At 40.1% G+C, this 18,085-nt stretch overlaps 1 protein-coding gene across 1 annotated transcript; it reads left to right on the top strand.

The window, feature by feature from the left end:
* The first annotated feature begins 13,545 nt into the window (after positions 1–13,545).
* LOC116914331 (disintegrin and metalloproteinase domain-containing protein 24-like) lies at positions 13,546–15,768 on the top strand. Its single transcript, XM_032918556.1, has one exon. It carries the CDS (start codon positions 13,546–13,548, stop codon positions 15,766–15,768), a length of 2,223 nt encoding a protein of 740 aa, XP_032774447.1.
* Positions 15,769–18,085: the final 2,317 nt, after the last annotated feature.

Raw genomic sequence — 18,085 nt, 5'->3', positions numbered from 1 at the left:
GCCTGGGCTGGCATTTGTGTTCTCTTAGGGTCTGAATGACATCAGTCCAGGATCTTCTGGCCTTCATAGTTTCTGGCGAAAAGTCTGGTGTGATTCTGATAGGTCTGCCTTTATATGTTACTTGACCTTTTTCCCTTACTGCTTTTAATATTCTTTCTTTATTTTGTGCGTTTGGTGTTTTGACTATTATGTGACGGGAGGTGTTTCTTTTCTGGTCCAATCTATTTGGAGTTCTGTAGGCTTCTTGTATGCATATGGGTATCTCTTTTTTTAGGTTAGGGAAGTTTTCTTCTATGATTTTGTTGAAGATATGTACTGGTCCTTTGAGCTGGGAGTCTTCACTCTCTTCTATACCTATTATCCTTAGGTTTGATCTTCTCATTGAGTCCTGGATTTCCTGTATGTTTTGGACCAGTAGCTTTTTCTGCTTTACATTATCTTTGACAGTTGAGTCAATGATTTCTATGGAATCTTCTGCTCCTGAGATTCTCTCTTCCATCTCTTGTATTCTGTTGGTAAAGCTTGTATCTACAGCTCCTTGTCTCTTCTTTTGGTTTTCTATATCCAGGGTTGTTTCCATGTGTTCTTTCTTGATTGCTTCTATTTCCATTTTTAATTCCTTCCACTGTTTGATTGTGTTTTCCTGGAATTCTTTCAGGGATTTTTGTGTCTCCTCTCTATGGGCTTCTACTTGTTTATTTATGTTTTCCTGGAATTCTTTCAGGCATTTTTGCGATTCCTCTCTGTAGGCTTCTACTTGTTCTCTAAGGTAGTTCATCATGTCTTTCTTGAAGTTCTCCAGCATCATGGTCAAATATGATTTTGAATCTAGATCTTGCTTTTCTGGTGTGTTTGGATATTCCATGTTTGTTTTGATGGGAGAATTGGGCTCCGATGGTGCCATGTAGTCTTGGTTTCTGTTGCTTGGGTTCCTGCGCTTGCCTCTCGCCATCAAATTATCTCTAGTGTTACTTTGTTCTGCTATTTCTGACAGTGGCTAAACTGTCCTATAGGCCTGTGTGTCAGGAGTGCTGTAGACCTGTTTTCCTCTCTTTCAGTCAGTTATGGGGACAGAGTGTTCTGCTTTCCGGCCTGTAGTTTTTCCTTTCTACAGGTTTTCAGCTGTTCTTGTGGACCTGTGCCTTGAGTTCACCAGGCAGGTCACTTGCAGCAGATAAGTTAGTCTTACCTGTGGTCCCGAGGCTCAAGTTAGCTCATGGGGTTCTGCCCACGGGCTCTCATGATGTGGCAGCAACCAGGAAGATCTCGCCGCCTCTTCCGGGGGCCTCCGTGCACCAGGGTTCCAGATGGCCTCCGGTGTTTTCCTCTGGAATCAGTAATGTGTGCAGAGAGCAGTCTCTTCTGGTTTCGCAGGCGTGTCTGCCTCTCTGAAGGTTTAGCTCTCCCTCCCACGGGATTTGGGTGCAGAGAACTGTTTATCCGGTCTGTTTCCTTCAGGTTCCAGCGGTGTCTCAGGCAGGGCTCCTGCTGCTCCTGGGCCCTCCCCCACAGGAACCCAGAGGCCTTGTACAATTTCCTCTTGGGTCAGGGATGTGGGCAGGGGTGGGCAGTGTTGGTGGTCTCTTCCGCTCTGCAGCCTCAGGAGTGCCCACCTGACCAGGCGGTAAGGTATCTCTCCCACGGGTTCTGGGAGCAGAGAGCTGCTGCGGGCCGGGATCCGCGGGTGTGGCAGAGTGGGATTTTCTGAAGCCACAGTAAGAGGTGCAATGAAGTTTTAAGTTGGAAACTCTCCTGAAATCTGTTTCAGTGCAATACAGCTGCTTTCAAAGCCCATGTATGAGTTTCTAAATTAAAAAGTTGCAATCTCTCTAGCATTACCATGGTTTGCCCTGCCCAGTTCGTTTGCCTGTTTGTGACTTTGAATAAGTTACTGATAAGAAGTACCTGAAACTATAGCAAATTTTTATACTTGGCTTTTATAAAACAATAACCTAAGCAGTTAAAACATTTTAAATATTCTAAAAGTCCAATATCAGACTTACTCTTACATAGGTATATTATTTTTGATCATGCCAACTTAAAATATATTTATCACAGAGCCTGCTAGCATTCTTGTAGGGAACAAAGTAATAAGCACTCTGACCTAGTCAGTGATTTAATCCATTGATGGATTCAGAATCTGAGCAGATTGTCGATCAGGAGGTGACATGGAAGAAAATGGGTCTCTATGGGTGTGTCGTATATCTTCTTCCCTATCTCTTACCATCATTCTTCTCTGCTCCCTGGGTACCCTGAGACATGCCTCTTAGTGTTCTGCCTCATGTCAGGCCCGAAGCAATGGGTCTACCCAATCATATGCATAGAAAACTGTGCGTGAGTCATTGTAGGGTTTTGGGTTCTCAGTCTGCTCTGTCATAGGGCACAGCTACTCCGGGTTTGTGCTGGGCCATAGGGAAGTGCAGAGGTTCTGATGGGGCTTGGAAAAGCTTAGTCTGAAAAGCTGAACTGCTGGAGCTGTTATGGGGGATGAGGCCAAGCTATCTAGTTCTCAGGCTCCTAGATTCTCAAGCACCACTGGGATTCATAGGGGTTGCGGGGTATGGGCTGTGTCTAGCCCAGGGCCAGGCAGGGGTGGGGTGGGAAGGGGGAGGTGAGTTCTTACTGGTACCACAGTGAGAGTCCTTGGATTCATGGGCAGTGGCAGACTTGGTAGCAGTTGTGTCTGGGAGTACAGAAAGGCTTTGGAAGATTAGACAGCTGCTGTGTAGATAAAGGTCTTCTCCATGATACCTCACGGCAGATCCCAATAAAGAGAGATAGTCTGTGGTTCCAAATTATTCCACTTGCCATGGTGGAAAGTGAGTGGATGCATAAAACCATATCCAACTTCTCTGGTTAGGCCTGAGATTAAATACCTTTTGTAGGGAGGAATATCTGGAAGGGAAGCTTATTGGCCACGCCCTCTAGTCCTCTAGGTACCTCATATAGCATGGAGATCTCTGTCTTGAGCCTACATGACCTCAGGCCATGTCTCTTTTCCTATTGTCTTGGTCTGAGTTGTTAGGGATGTCTCATCTCCATGTGGAAGGGCTTGGGGCATTGCCCTTATGTGACTGATGACCACAAATCTATTGGGCACTGCAGCTCGTGACTGGGACTTGATGTCAGGGAACAGGCAAAGTTCCTGCCATACCTTCAGGCTTCAAAGCTTTTAGCTCAACTGAGGACCGGACTACCTCTCACTGCCTCACATCTCCCCCTTTATTATTTTATTTAAAAGAGAGACATCACTAAAATGACTGTGTTATTTGTAGTGCACAGTTTGGGTGAGGTGGAAGTATCAAAATAATACCAATAAAGACCGGAGGGGTAACACAACTAAGTCAGAGGGGTATGGGGGTTGGGAAGACAAGGGATTATTGAACCAATTAATTGTTCCATGGGTTACATAGTTTATGAAAGTATTAACATCAGTTTAAAAAAAATTTGATTAATCTAGGTAGACATCATATTTTCCTTACTATATGTAACTTTCTCCAAGTTCAGTAGCCATTTGATTTTGGCAAGAGAGGTTCATCTATAACTGGAAGGTCCCAAGTATGTCCTCTATGGGTTGCAGCTGTCATCTATGGATCTTAGAGTGTTTGTCTAGGCAGTCTTCAGTCAGATGAGGTGTCTGGAGGAAGGCAGCTTTGTTGTCCCAGGTGGATCTAAGGAGATAGCATTTAGCCTCTTCTGGATATGCGGCAGCAGTGCTGTCCTTTTCTTTTGTGGAAATATACCTTAGGGTAATCACAACAGAGGAGCAGAACCCCAGTAGGGCGGTGTCTGTATTGTGCATTAAGCCTAGAATGGTTTGTTTGGGAGTACATCATGGTCTGTTGTTATGATCTTAGAAAACTAAGGGTGAAAGAAGGAATTTAGTCCTGGAAGGCATCCTTTAAGTCTGCTTTGGATGACTGAGGAAGAAATTATGCTAATTGGGTATCTGGGGTAAGTAATTTCAGTTTGTCCAGCAGAGGAAACTGGTTGTTAATTAAGGATTGAATAATGGTTATCGGTATAGTTTGTTTGACCTGTGGAAGTAGATTAAGTATGATTTTTGAAACTTAAAGGAAATCTTAAACAAATTGAAAATTTTTGGACATAAGTCTCTGGGGCTTCAAATCCTTTACCTCAACCGAGGACCAGGCTACCTACTTTTCACTGTCCCACCTGCAATAATAAGGAATCTTCTTTTTTTTTTTTTAAAAAAAAAAGAACAGTTCCTTTAAGGCATTTGTTATGCAAATGAAGAGTCTAAATACAACAACATTTATTTCATGTCCAAAGACATTGTTTATTAGTAGTCTAACATTGACTTTTTTCAGGTCTTTATAAAAAGTACTATTAATTACCGAGCCAAAAAAAAAACAAAAAAAAAAAAACAAAAAAAACTCATGGATGGGCCATTGACAAGAGAGATCTATCACGTTGCACCACCTCCTTCTAACCACTACCTTAAGGATCAGATTCTCATCAGTCTTCAGACCAACCTGCCAGTAGATATTGGCAGTTTTTTATATGATTGCCTAAGAACTAAGTTATCACAACAATTGCCCAACATTTCAATCCCGCCAACAGATTTTTGACACCTACGTCAACATAGAAAGCAATGGTGGCAGTTTGCCAGCCACGCCCCTCCACACCCCCTGGCATTGCTAATCACAGAGCTGTAAGATCGGACAGACAATCCAATAGGTTTGCTTTAGTTTCCACTAAGCATTACTTAATTCTTTATCCACTTGTATCACATTCTCTCAACCCTCAAGAAAAACTGTGTAGTTTTAATCTATTGGGTGAAAATTTAAGTGACGTATTCAAGATAGATAAAGCAATTTTAGGAAAATTTTCTTTATCAATAACATGTTGCTTTTTCTTACATGCTTTTTCTTATTATTTTGTAGGCTATGAAACATTTCATCTTGTTGGCCGATAATCCTGACATATATCTGATCTTTGTATCGCTGTCTTTCAGATTACCTTCTGCTGAGACCTCTGAAACACAAGTCAGGGACAAGCTATGCTGGAAACTGAAATAGAATGTTAGTCTAGCGGAAAACATATGTGGGGCAGGTTCTTTTCTCCAGCCAACTCCTCCCAACCTGCCCACAGGGCACCTGGTGCCTTCAGCAGAAGGATAGTGCCATGGTCAAGGGATAATGGGATGATGTACTTCTTATCTCTTGTAGATTTCAGTATTTTTCTGTTTTCCATTTTTGACAGCCTGTTTATGGAGTATCCTTACGAACTCCTCTTTGGCTTGAATTTATGAGCAATCTCTTGGCTTTCTGTACCTGAAGGCTGTCATCATTTCCTGTGTGTGGACAACTTGCAGCATTATTGGCTTAAATATGATTTCTGCACCTTTCCATTGTTCCCCTCACAAAATTCTGGTTTCTGTAGATATGTTCTCTTAAAGGAACTTCCTAATTGTCACTGGCCTTCATTCTTTTTTCCTTTTACTCTTTTCACTTCATAATGTCAAGTGTACCTTGAGTTTATAGATTCTTCTGATTGATCATTTCCTCTGTCATGTATTCTGAACTCTTCTCTGTCATTTCACACACATCCACTTTTGTAGAACTCATCATTGGACATAGTTTATTTTGGGTTGCTTCACATTTTTGGTAACTTTTCAAAAAAAACCTTTGTATGCCCAATAGAGAAGCCATTAAGTCTCTGTGAGTCTCTGTGAGTCTCTGTTTTCAAAATCAAATTACTGTAAAACATTACTTTATGTGTTAAAGACATAAAAAAGTAAGAATCAGAGAAAATTGAAGAGATTTCTCAGTCTTTTTCACTCTTGAGTTGCTAATCCAACTCTTAAAATGTGAGTAGTTCCCATTATTTTCCTATCCCATCTTTCTTTTCTTTTTTCTTCCCCCCAGAGCTGATACCTGAACTCAAGGCCTTGTGCTTGCTAGGCAAGCACTCTACCACTGAGCTAAATCCCTAACCCCCCATCTTTCTTATATTACTTTCAAGAAGTTAACAACTTGAACCTAAAGACACCACACACTTCAGGCACAAGAAAATCAAACTTACCTAGAAGTTCTATCTGGGAACTAGTGCTCATAATATTAGAAGATACTATACAAGCTGGAAAAGCAGAAAGTCAATGAATAGTTCTACTTAGACGAGGCACCTATGACACATAGCAATGACCAGTCCCAAATGCTATCCTCAGTGGTACAATGGTGGTACTTTCATCTTGGGGACAACCAACAGCTATATAATTGGACCTAATGCTCATTAGATAAAAGGGAATTCTTGCCTGGTATTGTAAACTTAATCAATCTTGTTACTGAAGAGGTCAAGGGTCCCTGGAGGAAAACTTGTCACTATCCCTTTCCTAAATCAATATAATTTCTAACTATTCTAGATAGTTGTCCTTACACCCATAGATAAGTGTATCTCTCACCCCTCATCAAATAAGTTTCCTTTTTGCAACATATAGAGACTATTAAAGAACTCTACAAGTAGTCAACGTGCAAAGAAAAAGTGACCATAGGGTTCCCAGCTCCAATCTATGCATTGCTAACACAACCCCTATGTCTAAGGCTTAGGGAAAATCACAGAGAGGCAGAGTGGAGAGATTATAAGATCCAGAGGACCAAGATGCCCCCTGCTAGATAGTGTCTTCCAGATGTGACAGGGAAGCCATACCCATGAAATCTCTGCAATACGGTGACTTAAGCAAGACCCACGTAGTGACACCACCCATTGGCAGCCAATATGAAGTAGGGGAAATTTCACAAGGTCCCACCAACAGATGAAGTGCTGCAGGCAATCCACAGCAACTAAAAGAGAAAGAGAAAAACTGTTGTCTCCAGGGATAAATCCCTTGACAGTTTATCCAATCCCTAGAGGTCAGTTGGGAGGAGACAAGTAGAGGCAAGGCAAGGTGTGGATAGAAATATGTATGTATGGAATCAATGCATAATCCATACATGTATGGAAACACCACAGGTAATCCCCATTCATTTGTACAAGTCTTATGCTTTAATAATTATAATAAAACAATTCCAGTAAGTGACTATCTCTTGCATTCTATTCGTTTCCTCTGAGTTTATTCAATGTGTTAATGTGCAGCTGTTTGTAACAGGCCTTTAGGATGTTCTTGATTTCAGAATCAAGTTACAATGCCTTCCCTTTCGTCTTTAATTTTATTTTTTTATCATACTATTTTAGTACTCTCGCATTTCTCTTTTTAGTTTAACAAAATCTTTCTTGATTCTTTCCTTTTTTTTCCCCTTAAAAAACTACCATTACTTTTATTGTATTTTTCTATTTCCTTATTCTTTCTTTGTGATTTCTTTCCTTCTGCTAATCTGAGGCTGTTTATCATTTTAAATATAGGTATTGTTACTATTGTTATGATGATATTGCATGTGTGTGTGTGCATGTGTGTGTGTGTGTGTGTGTGTGTGTGTGTGTGTGTGTGATATGTTTGTGAACACACCATGATATGAGTGTTCAGATCAACAGACCGTCTTTAGGAGTTGGGTCTGTTTCTTTCACCTAGGGCTGAGACTCAGGTTGTGAGGCTTGTACCGGATGCACTTAAGAGAAAAGGTTTCCTTTTCGTATATGTGCATTGCTGCTATGCCTGCATGTCTGACTGGGAGGGTGTCAGATTCCCTGACCCTGGAGTTACAGAGAGTGATGAGCTGGCTGCTGGATGTGTGTGCGCCATGTGGGTGGTGGGAATTGAGCCCAGGTCCTCTGGAAGAGCAGTCAGTGCTCTTTACCACAGAGCCTTCTCTCCAGCCTTGCATTTTGAAAAGAGTCTTTCTACATAAAGTTTTTATTCTTTTCTTTGTCTTTATTCTTCTCTCATATACTATATCTTGACTGCAACCTCCTTTTCATCTTCTTCTCCAATTCCCCCTTTCTCCCGTCTCCCCAAGATCCACTGAGCCTCAGTTTTCCTTCATACAAGAGCAGGCCTCCCAGTGATATCAACTGAACACAGCATAAGCTGCAATAAGAATAGGCCCAACCTTAATATCCAGACGGGGTGACCCTGCGGGAAGTGTGCATTGAGCCATTATCTCTAGTGTGAGCTTCATTTATTCCTATCGTTGCAGTTCTGTGCTAGCTATTGCTGCTCGCAACCTCTTTAGTACTATCTTCCTTCAATCCCACATGGTTTGGATCATCTGGTTTTTGTTTTTGATTAGATCCTGAATTTTTTTCATTGCTTCTATTTGATCTCATCTGCCCCATTGGTCATTCAACAGCATATTGTTTAACTTCCACACATTCGCAATATTTTTCTAGCTTCCTTTATCACTTCTTATTTTAGTTACTTCCAAGTTAGTAGAGATAATTGATGTAATCTTTTGAAGTGTTTATGATAGACTATGGTACAACGAATCAATACTGAGAAATGCTTGTTCCTAGTTGTGAAGAATATATATGGCTCAACCTATATATGCTTATTAACTGTTATAGCATAGTATTGGCCAGTTGTGATGTTATATGTTAATCATGGGAGAGATTATAAGCACTGTTGAGAATGAGTATTAAAGTTTCCTGCTACTTTTAGATTTTTATTTCCTTTTTCAAGTCCATTAAGTTTTTCACATACCTGGGTGTTCTGAAATTCAGTGCACATAGATTCAAAACAATATTAGAATTACATTAAAAACCTCCAGGAAGGCATACTGTAGCATTATTTCACTTATACACACACACACACACACACACACACACACACACACACACACGCACGCACGCACAATCTAATAAAAGTGTTTCTGTAAAAGAGAAATCATAGATCAAAAGAGCAACAGATGAACATTATGTTTCTACAATCAAGGAAATGACTAGAATCTGAAATAAGTCTGAAACAAGCTATTCCTTAGCAAATTCAGAGAACATGTGTTCCTGAAGATAGCATGAAAATAGATTTCTAGTCCCCTAAAGATGTCATGAAATAGGTTTATAAATAGGTTTATCAAGTTAAGGGATTTACTTTGTATTCCTTTGTGATGTGAGGGCAGCCATGTCAGACAGAGAGGCTAGAAACTCTGAAGTCAAATGGAGTCTCCTATGTCGAAAGTTGAAAAAACTGAGAAAGTTGAAGAAGGTAAATTATGGAGAGCTGAACATACTAAGGACATGTGAGGTAAAAACAGACATGGGGTACAACAAACTTACAGATTTACTGAACTCTATCTTACTGTGGATGCTCAAAGATAATAAACAGTTAATCTTGCTTTTGTGATTAACTCTAGCCAACTTGTTAAACACACTCGACTCTGATCGATATTTAGAAAACAGCCACATAGTCAATTTAACTATGAAATTTGTTTGCATGTTATCTTTATTTCTAACCCCTCTTATTCTATACTTTTTTTTTTGCCTGCTTCGATGTTAGAATGCAGCATAATAGATAAGGCATATTTATACATAGGTGTAAAAATGTCTCTGAATGATTTGTTGGCCTGGAGAAAGGTATAGATGATTACTAATGTGTGGATGACTTAGAGAAGTTTTTTTTAAGATTTATTTTATTTATATGAATACACTGTAGCTGTCTTCAGACACACCAGAAGAGAGATGGCTGTGAGCCACCATGTGGTTGCTGGGATTTGAACTCAGGACCTTAGAGAAGTTTTAAAATGGGTTTGAACTTTTCTTTGAAAACTGAAGCTCTTCATGTGGTCCATGATATGACTAAATGTTGAGGAAATAAGCTAGGGCAGCAGCATGAGGAAGGCTTCTGAAGGAAAGATGGCCATGCTGTGTGTGAGGGGCAAACACATTTAGGAAACAGAAAGGTACGTCCACGTGGCAAAGCACAGTAAATATGGATAAAGAAGGCAGCAGTAAGTAAAAATAAGGTTCGGTTGAGATGGTGGAGACACAGTGGGAAGGCCAAATGCCAAGTCCTATATTCTAAGAGGCTCTTGTTTCTAAGCAACCGTATTTAGAACTTAATCCAATGAGAGACAAAGGAAGAAAGAACTTATGTTCTATTTGTCATGTGAGTTCTCATGTAGAATCTTTGCTTATAAAATGCTTCTTACAAATGAGTCATGACTAAGACCACACCAAGATATTATCACTACATCTGGTAAGTCACTCAAGATGTTAGGTCCAAAGGACAGAAGTTCATGAACCTTGTTATTTCTAATTCCGCTGTCTTTATTTGGTTGGGATAAACTGTTTTTAATGTTATTATTCATAGTTTATAAAATATTGAATTAGACTTAAATGAGGGTGAGGGCTAGGTGATGATTAAGATACACAGACTGATGAGTTTAATGAAACTGGGAATTGGAGTTGGTGGAGACAGTGTTGAGAGTTCTATATTAATATGGCACAACAGATTCTTTTAAGTTTATTTCACCACCACCACCACCACCACCACCACCACCACCACCACCACCACCACCACCACCACCACCCGTCATATGTATGTGTTTATGATCCTCTATGTGTGTATCAGTGTGTGTATGTGAGTGTGTGTAAGTCGGGATGGGTGGCAGAGGATTGGTGTGGAAGTCAGAGAACAACTTGCACGAATTGGTTCTCTCCCACGATAGGCGTCTAGGATCAAATGCAGGTGATCAGGCTTGGTTGCAAACACTCGTACCCACTGAGCCTCTTCTGCACATTCTTTTGCTGAAAATGTCACAATCCTTCAGAACCTGAAGCCTCTTAAGTCATTGTTTAAAATAATGTACGATGTAAGAAAACTGGCTCAACTTTTGAGTTTCTTTGCCAGTGATCTGTTTGCAAGGTGAGGTGTTAGGAATGAATTCTGGTAGTTTTGTAAGGGTTATATTTATCAACAATATCATTGGTAAATCATCCTTCCTATCACAAACATATATAAACTCATAGCCAAATATACCCATATACTATATATATCAAGATATAACCATATCATTAAATAATATTATTTATAGTTTTTAACACAGTATCCTCAAATATTCCTTCTACTGACTTTGCTTTCTTATGTGGGGTCCTGAGCAACTCATAATGGAAGCTTCCTGTCCTACCTGGTTACTTCCTCCAAGCACTGAAGGTTTCTTGTTACTTTTATAAGATCTTCCCCCAAAAATTCTCCTGCGACCAATGTGCATCAACAAACCAAAGTCTTGGAAAATATTGTACCTTGTGCTTAAGAAGTATTAAAAGACATATTATTTTTCTTATTTAAAACAGTATGATGTAAGTTCAATATTTTGAAAAACACAATTTTCAGACAGAGTCCTGCACATTGTTGAGAACATGCAAAATAATAAAATTAAGAAAGACTGTGAACAACAGATTAGAAGCTATTACTATGAGGCTATTTGGGGGAAAAAATCTTCCTTCTGTGGGATGAAGAGTCTTGAATTTTGTGTTTCCTTATCTTCTCCAACCTTCTCAAAGGATTTGGTAATTCATATTCCCAGGAAAATTGGCAGAGTATTATAAGAATGTCAAAAACTGGAAACAAATGAAGATGCATATGTTGAATGATTTGATCAGTGGTTGGTGAATACATCTTTCCCTCACAAATCTACATGTGCAGATTATTACTAAGACCATTGTTTCAGTCACCTACACTGACCATTAAGACCCATATCCTCCATTTGTATTTCTCAAGTGTGTATCATACTATCTATATTTCATGTAAATTAACATGCTTTCACAATAAATAAAAAAAATCTCGTAGTTATTGGAGGCCAGACACCAGGATCTCTGCTGCCAGCAGATTCTGATGATCAGCATTGTTGAGACAAATTTTTCAATATTTGTATTTTTAAAATTTATCAGATATATCTATTTGGAAATTAATCTCTAGCAATTTTTAACTTTTTCATATTTTCTTCTTTATTTTATTAATCAACTAATTTACCGTACATCCTGATCATAGCTTCCCTCCCTCTTCTCATTCCAGTCTCTTCCTCTTTTTTTCATTAATTAATTTATTTACTTTACACCCCAATCACAGATTCCCAGTCCCCCTCTCATCCCAGTCTCTTTCTCTCACCATGCCTCCAACTCCCTGCCTTTTCTCCTCGGAGAATGGAGACCTCCTGCATATACCAACCTGCCTGAACATATCAAGTTGCAGTAAGATTAGGTGAAACTTTTTCTATTGAAGCTAGACAAGGCTGCCCAATTTGGGGAAAGGCATGCAAAGGCGGGCAACACAGTCAGACACAGCCACTGCTCCTCCTCCTGCTCCTGCACCTCCTCCTGCCCCTGCCCCTGCCCCTGCCCCTGCCCCTGCTCCTCCTCCTGCTCTTGCTCCTGCTCCTGCTGTTAGGGGTCCCACATGAAGAACAAGACGCATATATGTTACATATGAGTAGGGGGCCTAGGTCCATCCCATGCATGTTCTCTGATAGGTGGATTGGTCTCATTGAGCCCCTGTGGTCCTAGTTCTATCTCTTTCAATCTTCTCCCTGCTCTTCCTGAGTCTGCCTGTTTGGTTGTGGTCTCTGTATCTGTTTCCATCAGCTGTTTGATGAAGCCTCTCATATGACAGTTATGCTTGGGAGGGGATATATTATATGAGGAAAGAGTCTATTTTCAATAAAAAGTGTACTCTTTTTATAAATATATCAAATATAAATTCATTTGAGGAACATCTATCAAAACATCACACCTAATTTGACTATATTATTTATTGATTTACCACATTAAGATACTCATTACAGAAGATTCCAGTCCTTTGACTGCAATTTGACAGAACTGCGGTAAGACAGAACAAGCAGTGATTTATTCAATGAAAGTGCATGTTAGGGCCTGGAGAGATGGCTCAGTGGTTAAGAGCACTGCCTGCTCTTCCAGAGGGCCTGAGTTCAATTCCCAGCAACCATGTGGTGGCTCACAACCATCTATAATGGGGTCTGATGCCCTCTTCTAGCATGCAGGTATACATGCAGATAGAGCACTCATTAAATAAATAAAAATAAATTAAGAAGGAAGAAGAAAATGCATGTTAAGGACAATGCACTTAATTTTGTACAAGTTTGGTGAGAAGTATGCATAATTTATCACTAAAAATGAAAACATTATATTCTTTGGTTGACTCTTTATAAATCACATTCTTCTTGGAGAAAAAACAAATAGCTTTCTCACATTTGTGCTAATATAATCTCAATTTAAATACTGATGTAAATGTTGTCCCATATGTGTATATGTTTAGAAAATGATACAGTGAATTCATGTGTCTTTTATCAAGGCCTGACATAGACCTGTGAACAACTTTGATTTTTTTGAACACACAGAGTGTGACTGTACCGCACCAAAATTAAAGAGCAAATTAAATGCACAATATGTAATCATGTCTTGGTTCAAATGCTAAGACATATTTATTTACACAAAGTCTTCTACATTAGTCAACTCATGATGAAACTCCTCTCATCTCTGCATCTTTTTCCTATTTCTTAAAGTCTTCCTGCTCTGATGGATCTACTCTTCCAGAAGACAGACTATTAAGGGTCCGTGCTGCATGAGATCTAGACAAAGGAAGTACATGGACAAGAGGACCACATCCCATCCTCCTTTGTTTGCTTCCTCTAGTAGGACATGGTGACTGTGAGGGAGGCTCTGGTTCATGCAAGGATCACTCTCCTTCAGGTATGGTGGAGGGTGTTGCTCTTTTCCTCTGTATGGCCCATGACTTTGTGTGCTGAGCACAAAGCCCCCCCAGAGACAGTGATACCCTTGAGGGTAATTGTCTCTAGTAAAGAGATGAGTCTTACAGGCTGGATGTCCTACAGTCTGCACTTTGGAGGCCACAGACACATTATCTCCTTGAAGTCCAAGAACTTTTTGGTATCAAGACAGCTCCCTGTGTTCACATACAGTGACCAAGGCATCCTCTTTGAGGATAGACCTTTTGTCCAGACTGACTGTTACTACCTTGGTTTTGTGGATGAAGATCCAGAATCCATGGCTGCTCTTACAACCTGTTTTGGGGGCTTTCAAGGCATATTACAGATAAATGATACAACTTATAAAATTAAGCCCAAGACCCCCTCTTTCACATTTGAACATCTGCTTTACAAGGTAGACAGTGAAGAAACTCAATTACACCCCATGAGATGTGGATTAACAGATGAAGATATAGCAGGGCAAGTGAGACTTCAAGAAAAGGATAAGCCCACTCTAATGCAAAGCATCTATGGGTCATGGTGGTCTCATGGATTGTATGTTAAACTGGCATTGGTTATAGACCATGAACAATTCCTTTATCGGAAAAGTAATACTTCTCTTGTGTTAAAAGATGTATTCGACATTATGAATGGGATAAATCTCTCCTTACTTTCAGTTGATATTAATGTGGCTTTACTTGGTCTTACTATTTGGACTCAACGAAATCCCATACCAGTGCAAGACATATATAGTCTCTTGCCAGCATTTTGTTTGTGGAAGACAAGGAATTTTAATTCTCAGATGGCATATGATATTGCACATCTCTTCGTGAATTATACTTTTGGTGACTATTTTGGCATAGCCTTTGTGGGAACTGTATGCAATAAGACATTTGGTTGTGGAGTTGATAGGCTCTTTGGAGACAATTTCCTTACCATTGGACATATTGTGGCCCACGAGATAGGTCACAATTTGGGCTTGCCACATGATGGGATACTTTGTTCTTGTGGAGAGGGACCATGTTTGATGTCTGCTAAAATGGAGAGTTCCAAAAAACTCAGCAACTGTAGTTACGAATTCTTGTGGGCAAACATAGCCAAAAAAAGCTGCCTACAGAGGGAGCCCAGCCCTTCAGCTATCTTCCCAATGAAGATCTGTGGGAACGGTGTAATTGATGATGGCGAGGAGTGTGACTGTGGATCTCAAAGCTGTGGACGTAATAGTAGGTGTTGTCTGCCTACCTGTATTCTGAAGTCTGGAGCTAAATGTGCTTCTGGACTATGCTGTAACTTCAAATGCCAAATCCAGCCATCTGGCACTCTGTGTAGAACGAAGGAGAATGAATGTGACCTTCCAGAATGGTGCAATGGAACTTCAAAGGACTGCCCTGAAGATACGTTTGTACAGGCTGGGACTTCTTGCCTTGGTAATGGCTACTGCTATGAAAAAAGATGTAATAGCCATGATGACCACTGCAAGAGAGTTTTTGGCGAAGATGCCTTGAAAGCACCTGAAATATGCTACAAGGAGCTCAATACTCGTGGTGATCGCTTTGGTAACTGTGGACTCAAGGACAACGGGTATGTGAAATGTGGGACCTCAGACATCCTCTGTGGGAGGATTCAGTGTGCCAGAGTGAAATCATTTCCTATTCTGAAAAGTCATTACACTGTTCACTGGACTCGTTTCAATGATGCTTCCTGCTGGAGTACCGACTACCACTTGGGGATGAAAATCGATGACCTTGGTGACATAAAAGATGGCACAAACTGTGGTCCACAGCATGTGTGCATCAGCAGAAAGTGTGTTAATAAGCCGAGTTGGAAAAGTGATTGTTCACCAGACACTTGCAACAAGAGAGGAATCTGCAATAATAAACAGCACTGTCATTGCGATTATGGCTGGAGCCCACCACTCTGTGTGGAAAATGGGACTGGAGGAAGCATTGACAGTGGCAGTCCTGCACCCGAGGACCCTAACGCAAACACAAGGGGAGGCATAGGAAAATTCATAATTTTGCTACTTCCTATTATTTTTGTGGTTGCAGTTTTGTCTCTATTGTTTTACCTGTTTAAAACCAATAGACTACCACTTGGAGGAGATAAACAGGCTAAAAAAGGTGAAGAGGCCAAACCCCCAGAAGAGGAAGCATAAGAAAAGCCAGTAGAGGAAGAGTAGGCTAAATAACCAGACGAGGATTAAGAGAGTAAATGAAACCATCAGACAAGAAAGAAGAGGCTAAACCATCCAACAAGGAAGAAGAGACTAAATCCACCAGATTAGGGAGAGTACCAACTCAATTTCAACAGCTTTACTTCTTCAACGTCAACCAACACAGAACAGAAAAATCTAATGAGTTGTCAAAATAATCTTTAAATTTAATGAAATATACCACATGGTAATATTTAGCATCCTGGTGTGAGAGATTTTTTTCTTTATTAACTTGAGTATTTTATTTACATTTTGATTGTTATTCCCTTTCCCGGTTTCCAGGCCTACACCCCCTTAACCCCTTCCCCCTCCCCTTCTACATGGGTGTTCCCCTTCCCATCCTTCCCGCATTACCGCCCTCCCCTCAACAATCACATTCACTTTTAAAGAAGGAGTGAAGCATTCACATTTTGATCATCCATCTTGAGTTTCATGTGTTCTATGCATCTAGGGTAATTCAAGCATTTGGGCTAATAGCCACTTATCAATGAAGCCATACCATGTGTGTTTTTCTGTGATTGGGTTACCTCATTCAGGATGATATTTTCCAGTTTCCTCCATTTGCCTATGAATTTCATAAAGTCATTGTTTTTGATAGCTTAGTAACATTCCATTGTGTAGATGTACCACATTTTCTGTATCCATTCCTCTGTTGAAGGGCACCTGGGTTCTTTCCAGCTCCTGGCTATTATAAATAAGGCTGCTATGAACATCGTGGAGCACGTGTCTTTGTTATATGTTGTGGCATCTTTTGGATATATGCCCAAGAGAGTTAAAGCTGGGTTCTCAGGTAGTTCAATGTCCAATTTTCTGAGGAACCTCCAGACTGATTTCCAGAATGGTTGTACCGGTCTGCAATCCCACCAACAATGAAGGAGTGTTCCTCTTTCTCCACATCCTCGCCAGCATTTGCTGTCACCTGAGTTTTTGATCTTAGCCATTCTCACTGGTGTGAGGTGAAATCTCAGGGTTGTTTTGATTTGCATTTCCCTTATGACTAAAGATGTTGAACATTTCTTTAGGTGTTTCTCAGCCATTCGGCATTCCTCAGATGTGAATTCTTTGTTTAGCTCTGAACCCCATTTTTAATAGGGCTATTTGTCTTCCTGCGGTCTACCTTCTTGAGTTCTTTGTATATTTTGGATATAAGGCCTCTATCTGTTGTAGGATTGGTAAAGATCTTTTCCCAATCTGTTGGTTGCCATTTTGTCCTAACCACAGTGTCCTTTGCCTTACAGAAGCTTTGCAGTTTTATGAGATCCCATTTGTCGATTCTTGATCTTAGAGCATAAGCCATTGGTGTTTTGTTCAGGAAATTTTTTCCAGTGCCCATGTGTTCGAGATGCTTCCCTACTTTTTCTTCGATTAGTTTGAGTGTATCTGGTTTGATGTGGAAGTCCTTGATCCACTTGGACTTAAGCTTTGTACAGGGTGATAAGAATGGATCGATCTGCATTCTTCTACATGCTGACCTCCAGTTGAACCAGCACCATTTGTTGAAAAGGCTATCTTCTTTCCATTGGATGGTTTTGGCTCCTTTGTCAAAAATCACATGACCATAGGTGTGTGGGTTCATTTCTGGGTCTTCAGTTCTATTCCTCTGGTCTATCTGTCTGTCTCTGTACCAATACCATGCAGTTTTTATCACTAATGCTCTGTAATACTGCTTGAGTTCAGGCATAATGATTCCCCCGGACGTCTTTTTATTATTGAGGATAGTTTTAGCTATCCTGGGTTTTTTGTTATTCCAGATGAATTTGTAAATTGTTCTGTCTAATTCTTTGAAGAATTGGATTGGTATTTTCATGGGGATTGCATTGAATATGTAGATCGCTTTTGGTAAAATGGCCATTTTTACTATATTCATCCTGCCAATCCATGAGCATGGGAGATCTTTCCATCTTCTGAGATCTTCTTCACTTTTTCTTCAGAGGTTGAAGTTCTTATTGTACAGATCTTTTACTTGCTTGGTTAAAGTCACACCGAGGTATTTTATATTATTTGGGACTATTATGAAGGGTGTCGTTTCCCTAATTTCTTTCTTGGCTTGTTTCTCTTTTGTGTAGAGGAAGGCTACTGGTTTATTTGAGTTAATTTTATACCCAGTCACTTTGCTGAAGGTGTTTATCAGGTTTAGTAGTTCTCTGGTGGAACTTTTGGGATCAATTAAATATACTGTCATATCATCTGCAAATAGTGATATTTTGACTTCTTCTTTTCCAATCTGTATCCCCTTGATCTCCTTTTGTTGTCTGATTGC

This window comes from Rattus rattus, chromosome 13 (assembly GCF_011064425.1).
Source record: "Rattus rattus isolate New Zealand chromosome 13, Rrattus_CSIRO_v1, whole genome shotgun sequence".
NCBI lineage: Eukaryota > Metazoa > Chordata > Mammalia > Rodentia > Muridae > Rattus > Rattus rattus.
Note: the sequence above shows the minus strand (reverse complement) of the source record. Positions and strands in the feature narration are given on the sequence as shown.